Source organism: Lutjanus erythropterus, chromosome 7 (assembly GCF_056507025.1).
Source record: "Lutjanus erythropterus isolate fLutEry1 chromosome 7, fLutEry1.hap2, whole genome shotgun sequence".
Lineage (NCBI taxonomy): Eukaryota > Metazoa > Chordata > Actinopteri > Lutjaniformes > Lutjanidae > Lutjanus > Lutjanus erythropterus.
In genome coordinates, this window is record NC_139323.1 from 37348358 (window position 1) to 37355717 (window position 7360).

Consider the following 7360-nt stretch of genomic DNA (forward strand, 5'->3'; position numbering starts at 1 on the left):
TCAAACATAAAAGTTTATATAAAGAAGGAAAGTAAATTATCTAAAAAAAAAAAAAAGATTATAGGTGGGCAAAGCTTTGTTTAGTTCATTTCAAAACTCAAAAATCTACTTTTTTTACTGTGAGTGCATGACCTTCAGTGCAAAATAAAAAAAAACTTTAAAAAAGATTTGTCAAATAAACAATCAGAGGGTTTAGTTAAGTATTGTACATCATCATCATTAGTGAGTGTAAACTGCTGTTAACAAGAAAGAGAAAAATGATTTCCATATTTTATGATTTGCAGCACTGAGCCAACTGACAGGGAATAGTTGGCTATATTATATAACCTCTGTGCCCTGAGGGGTGGGCAACAAAAAGAACCTCATTATATCCCAACAAGACGAGTGCAGGAATGTGCTCAGAGATATATTTGACACCTAAGTGCCTCCATTTGCCCTTTGGATGAGTGTTATTGTGAAGAAAAATGTTGTACATGTAGCATGAGCCCTGCGCGGAGTGATTCAACACATCGGCCTGGATCCAGCGGTTCATACATAAATTTAGCTTGATATTATTAATTGAAGAGAACGTGCTCTAATGCCAGGCAGAAAAAGTGAAAAACACGGACTCAAAGTGAAAAGAGAGAATGAATGAGACACAGTAATAGTCCCACATGCAGCAGAAGGCCTGTGAGGCTCATAGTAACCTTGACTGTTTGAGCACACGGCCATGCAGGCGATGCAGTAAGAGGCAAGAAGTCTTTGAAGCTGTACTGCAGAGAACCTAGCAGGAATTCTGATGTCCTGCTGTATATCCTCTAACCCTCCGCCTCCTCCTCCTCATCCTCCTCTCTGTCTGCCTGCCTGCCTGCATCTGCAGTTAATTCAAAATAAAGTGAAGAAAAGTGAAGAAATGCAGCATAAGCAGCCAGGAAACAGACAAAGGAGTAAGTAAAAAAATAAGATTAAAATAAGGGCATATGTGTGCATGTTAAAAGAGCCCTAATCAAAATGTCTAGTCCAAGTGAAAAAACCCAACAAAGCAGGAACTGGTTGGTTCTGTGATAGCCCCTCAACTTTTATTGACCTTGGCCCAAATCCAACCCAGAAAATCACATCTTAATGATACTGCCGGACCCCAATTTTCTCTTTTCCTGCGCAAAACCTCCACTGCCCTCAAATTACTATCAATATTCAATTAGGGGGCCGGGGATGCTGGACGAGCCGGCCTGAAAAACAAACCACACTTCTCTGTGGATTAAGGCCCTTAAAACTAACGCAGCGAAATTTCTTCTGTAAATAATCCACCGACACGGCGCTAATACTCCCGGTGAAGAGCGATCTCTTTTTGGCCTCGGCATCAGTGACAATCCGCACGTGCCGGTCTGTCACACCTTTAAGTTTCTCTGCGTTTCCAAGCAGCGATCGAGCACGTGTTGCTCCGACTGTGGCTGGAAACGTGTAACATGCACCGCGGCTCTGGCGGCGGGCAGCCGCACGACGAGGGCAGCGCCAGGCCTGTGTTTTAATAACACGGAAAAAAAGGGAAAGGAGATTAAATTTCATATTTACATCCCAGGCGAAATCCAAATTACCATGTGAAACCTCCTACTTGAAGCCACAGAAAATCTGACATGAAGTGCTCATTAGTTACATTCTGTATGTCAGAGAGGAACGTCTGGTTTTGCAAAAACCACTGAGTCACACTGCAGAAATCAGTGTCATAAACCATTCAGAAAGATATCAAACATTTTCTTAATGTGGCAGACTGTCCTTAACTTTCTAATTTATACACTGAGAACCTGTCAGATGTACATGTGGAGATCTTTGTATATGCATGCCTCTGCTCAGTGTCTTCATTAGCTGATATAGTTTAACGAGTCATTGTAAAGTTCTGAGTCACCGCTGTAAGTTACACTCTCAGGTAGGACGGCCTGCTCTGGTCACCTGTAGGCTCTTACACAAGGGGTGGGCAACATGGGTTTAAAATACTACCATGACATCTCTGTGTATTTTGCATTAATGAAATTCTTGACAAAATGACAAAACACTGAAAAATATTTTTGGTTTAGAATTCACAGTAGCTGTTGAGTAACTCGATCGGCTGCGTCTCTTTAATGTGGTGAAATTTGTTTGGTGCATTTACATCCTACCATGGTTCGTTGCACATCTGATCTTTTGTAACCAAACCACTTCCCCTTCACTAAAGTCACCTTTTTTGGCGCTACCTCTCCGCAGTGGAGCCAGTAACAACGTTACTTTCAGCTTTAGGCACGCCTGTTGTTGCTGCGTTAATGCCGTGTCAATAAGTCGGATTATTTCCATTATCACAATGTTAATTTTCTTAACCATGAAAAAATAACGACACATCATGCAGAATACGATATGGCACACCTGTTCTCTGTTGCCATATGCATACATATATATACGTATACACTGTTGTACATATTGTATGTTGTGATGGCCAGTCTGGCACATTTACAGAAATGTTTATTAATGTACACTGCACCTTTAAACTTTATAAATACGTAAATAAAAATGGTAAAATTTCATTTTTATCACTTAATAAATGACTTATCATCACTGACTCATCACTTAAGGAATGTTACTTCACAGATTAATTGATACACAATCAAATTATCTGAATTCCAGCAACATGTGTTTATTTCAGAGCTGTGTATTTACCCAGCCTCTGACAGCAGAACAGAACTTTTGTCTATAGAAATGTGAGGCTTTGGTTTTATTACAGACTGGTTGTCAGATGCATTAATTCATGCATTACTTCATGAACTGAATCATCATCAGTCACGCAACAGTTAAAGAAATACTTAAGTATATTTGTACCAGTGATGTTAAGATGAATAATTAATAAATTAGTAGTAAGAAGTAGTAGTAGTAAGAATTTAACTGATTAAAAATGCATTAACCAGTGATGTACGTTTTGTGTCCCATTTCTCTAGAGCTCAGAGGTTTTTTCAACTTAGTTTGATCTGACTGAAATGGCTGTAATTTCACCCCGTTTGACACTGTTTTAAGCATCTGGTGAACAAGGACAGGTGGGCAAGAGAACTGTTATGAGCAAGAGCCTTACTGCTTAATTATTCTGTTCATTTAAATTGTTTGCGCCGCAAGAATTAATGTCTGACATCATTGATATGACACTAGAACTGTTTAAATAAAACTTAAACTGAGAAGAAGACGTGCATTTTGTATCTTATTATCAACCCTTTTTATAAAGTGTTACCAAAACGTTTGATGGGGGTGATGACTAACTCTTTGTAGACTAAACCACAGTTTGTGGTTCAAACTGAAGTGTAGTAGATTGCAGCAGAACGCCTTGAAATAAAAAAAAAAAAAAAAAAAACATCCCTGGGATTTTTTTTTCCCCCAACATAAATCTGACAAACATCCTCTGAAAAGTTGATCTAGTGACTTAAACAAAGTGTCGACTGTAGCCCCTCATGTCCCCTGGTAATTGAGTAACTCAATGACAGATTGAACAAGGTTGACCCAGTGACTCAGACACACTGACAGAGAAGCCTCACATTACACATCTGCCAAAGAATGAGGGGTGGAGTGGAGAGGGGTAGAGTTGCGTTTTAAAAGGAGATGTCGGGACGCTCGCTTGATAACAACACCTTCAGATCTTCTCCGAAATAGTACAGCATGAAAAGAAAACACACACAAAAAAGCCTCTAAGAGAAGATGAATGCCAGCTGTGACTCCAGAAATGAGGCGCTGCATTAAAATCAATGGTGCCGTTTGGATAAAAACTCATTTTAAGGAGGAAAAAATTGAGGTGGAAAATCACCGCCTCCTTCACTGGACAGAGGCGGACAGATAAAGTGAAATCTGGTTCAACAGACACACCTGCAGGCTGAGAGTCAGGCCACATCTGAGCATCAGAGCAGGTGTCCACACAGACAGCATGGCCGACAGATTCCTGCAGTTGTTTTCACGGGCAGATGCAGACTGTTTTTCCTGGATGCACATCTCTTACATTCGTGGAAAACCACTCTGACAAATCCATGAAATGCACCGCTTCAATCAAACTCACATTAGTGCAGTGCCAAGTCAGATTTTCACAGCTTGTACAACAACATGATCGCCTCAAAACTGTTTTCCCACGATACAGAGGGGATGACGCAGACTGCATATTTTCATAAATAATCTGAAAGGGCTATGAAATCAGACTGAGTCATGAAAAATATTATTTCACATTAATTACATCTTTGCACTGGATAGAACGATTGTTCTCTGATGTGGGAGAAAAACACAGACAGAACCAGACAGAGTAAAAGAGGTTGATTAATTTTCACTGCATGCTCCAGAATGAGCAGAAAAAAAGACAAATTCAAAGCAAAAAAAAAAGGACAAAAACAGCAGAAAATGATGGAGAGAACAGGAATGAGACAGAAAGCGAACACAAACTGGAGCTCAGGGAGGGATGAGCGGTGACAAAGGCGGATCCAGAGGGATCAGAGGAAGCCCTCAAAGCCGACTCCCAGAGCCGGGATGAAGGCGGCTCAGTGTGGAAGCAGAGAAGATGAAACACCATTTGGGGGCAGGGCCCCCCTGCTGCTTCGCCTCTGTGTTCAGGGCCTGTGAGCGCCTCTGCCTCTGAAGTGCTAAACACCCCCCCTCACACCCTGCAGCACCCACCCAGTGCTGCACCCTGCACCTCCTGCCATTTGGTGACTCGACGCTGCTCTGCACGGATGGACACAGCAAAGTAGTGGTTTTACAATTAAGTATTTTCATTATTGAATGATCTGCTGCTTATTTTCTCGAATAATCAGGGCAGATTAATCAGGTTTGGTCTATAAAACGGAAGAAAACTGGGAAGAAATCTTACAGCTCCCTAAAACCCAGACTTTGGCAAATTCAAATGTATTGTTTTGGACCAAAAAGGCAAAACTCAAAGCATTCAATTTAAAATGACCTAACACTAGAACGCTTAGTGAAATATTTGATTAGTCTACAGAAAAAAAAAAATAGTGGACAACTATTTTGATAATTGAATAATTGCTTCAGTCATTTTTTCAAGCAAAAATTGCTGGTTCCAGCTTCTTAAATGTGGGGATTTGCTGCCTTTCTTTGTCATTCATGATAGTAAATGAAAAGTCTTTCAGTTTTGGATTGCTGGCTGGACAAAAGAAGCAACTGAAGACGTCATTTTGGGCTCTGGGAAATTATAATGAGCAATTTCACATTTTATAGACTAAACAATTAATCGACAATGACAATAATCATTAGTTGCAGAGAAAAATAACGAGGAAGTCTGGAGAATTAAGAGGGTCGAAGGAATGTTTGATATTTTCACCTGAAAATGACTTAAAAGTCAATTAATCTTCTGACCAACTAACTGATTAATCAGCTAGTTGTTGCATTTCTACCAATGAGGAAGGAAAAAAAGGACACAGAAGCACAAATCATCTCAACACCACAAAAATCATGTCATCTAAAACTTCAAACCTGAAACAAGGAATCAATCATTGACATCAGCTCTGGGAACTTGTGATGGACGTTTTTCACTCTCTTCTGACATTTCACAAAACAAGCAATTAATCATCAATCAGTTAATACTGAAATCATCGGTGCATGCAGCCCAGATTCCAGCTGCTGTTAATGAATGCAGTGTGTTTCCATCCACATGATGTGCTAAAAAAAAAATCTGATTTGTTTTTTTTTTTATATTTAATAATGAGCAGTGTCAGTTCTTCTTGGTCAGAAGCTGATTTTCAGATCGGGCCTGCGGGCTGCAGCCAGCTGAAGTAAAACATTGATTTATCCCCGTCATTTGATGTTCAGGAGACCTACTTAACACAGATCAGATTCTCAGACACACTGGAAGGAAGGAAGGCTGAATTATAATCCGCACAAAGGCACGTGTCCATCCTTATAACCACGCATAAGTCTTATGACCTCACACATCACAGTTAATTTAATCAAACTGGTGGTATTTATGCGGATTAATAGGGTCGATTATCTATGAGAAAACGCAGTGAAATGTTGCTTCACGTCTGATGGCTCAGGATGACAGTTAATTCACCTTTTCGTGTCTTTCCAGCAGACACGTTCAAACAGACGCGCAATAAATGTGTTGAAATAACTGATATGAAGTAAAAACGCCTCTATTTTAATCAGATTTTAAGGAATAGTTACAGTGAAACACAAACCGCCCGGAACAGCAAACCTCCAGCGTGCTGATGTCCCAGATAAATGCGTCCTAACTTCAAAGCGCCTGTTGTTGCACTGCAACACTGAGCAAAGCAACACTGGCAACCAACGAGCAGATCGTTTCCTAACATATCTGTCAACAAAGTTTCCATCTCTGATTATTACATTATTTTGCCTCTTTAAAACAACCCCGTCTGCGCCAATTTGGCTTTTTAAATCGACTCGATGTGGCACAGAAATATCTGCACAAAAACACAACGCGAGCACAATTTCAAACATTTTTACCTGCATGGTAAAGACTCCCAGCTCCTGAGAGGACAGCTTTTTCATCTGATCGGCCAAAACTTGCGCCTCTTCCAGGATGGAAAACTCCGTCTCGGCTCCGCAATATCCACAAGAAAGAGCCGAGCAGATTAAAACGAAGCTCCACGAAAAAGCCAACAAGCCCGTGTGAAACCCAAGGTGTTTATCCCGGAAAGCAGCGCGCGTATTCGGCGTCAAAAGCAGAGGTTTCTCCGCTGTCCGCCTCGCCATGATGGCTGTGGGTCCACAGGCTGGAGGAGGAACACGGAGTCTGAACTGGTGGTGGCGGAAAAAAAAAAACTTCAAGGGAAACTACTTTTACAACTTTGCAGCGTAGAGACCGTGTGCCCTTTCTCTCCGGTATGAGTCTCCACAGTTTCCAGCAGCGCTGACCATCGCAACTCCCTCAAATCCCGCAAGAGAAGAAAGTAGATCCATGCGTGAAAGAAAATGAGGTTTTCTTTTCTTTTCTTTTCTTTTTTTTAAACGGTGTCGGTGTTCCGTCCTCGGCCCGTCGCTTCAGTCCAACTCCTGGAAGTCTGGCAAAGTGTGTGTGAGCCGGAGATCCACCACAATAGGGGTGAAAGTGGGAGGCGTGGAAACACGAGAGTCCTACCGGCGCCTGGATCTCCGGATCAATGGATCAGGCTTTCGTGGTGCCTTCAAGTGCTGCTGGGACAAAGGAACGCCACGTGAAGGAGAAGCCCCTCCAAATACGGCAGGACAAAATGTATTTTTAATCGACCTATCATTACATCCTGTATGAAGCAAGAATGGCGTGAAAAGTCCACGTCCCCTCAATGCATCCACCCACTTCCTCCACCCCCTTCAAAGATTCTGCAAATAGGTCGTTTAGATATATATTTTTTATTTAAGTTAAAGGTTCCATGTATAAGAT

At 41.3% G+C, this 7360-nt stretch overlaps 1 protein-coding gene across 1 annotated transcript in view; it reads right to left on the bottom strand.

Annotated features, from left to right (window-relative positions):
- cachd1 (cache domain containing 1) overlaps nucleotides 1–7102 on the bottom strand; it is a 110640-nt gene extending 103538 nt beyond the window's left edge. Inside the window, exon 1 of the mRNA XM_084723667.1 lies at nucleotides 6445–7102. Coding sequence (XP_084579793.1) covers nucleotides 6445–6693 — 249 coding nt within the window. The 5' untranslated portion in view covers nucleotides 6694–7102. The remainder of the gene's footprint in view (nucleotides 1–6444) is intronic.
- Between the last annotated feature and the right edge of the window lie 258 nt (nucleotides 7103–7360).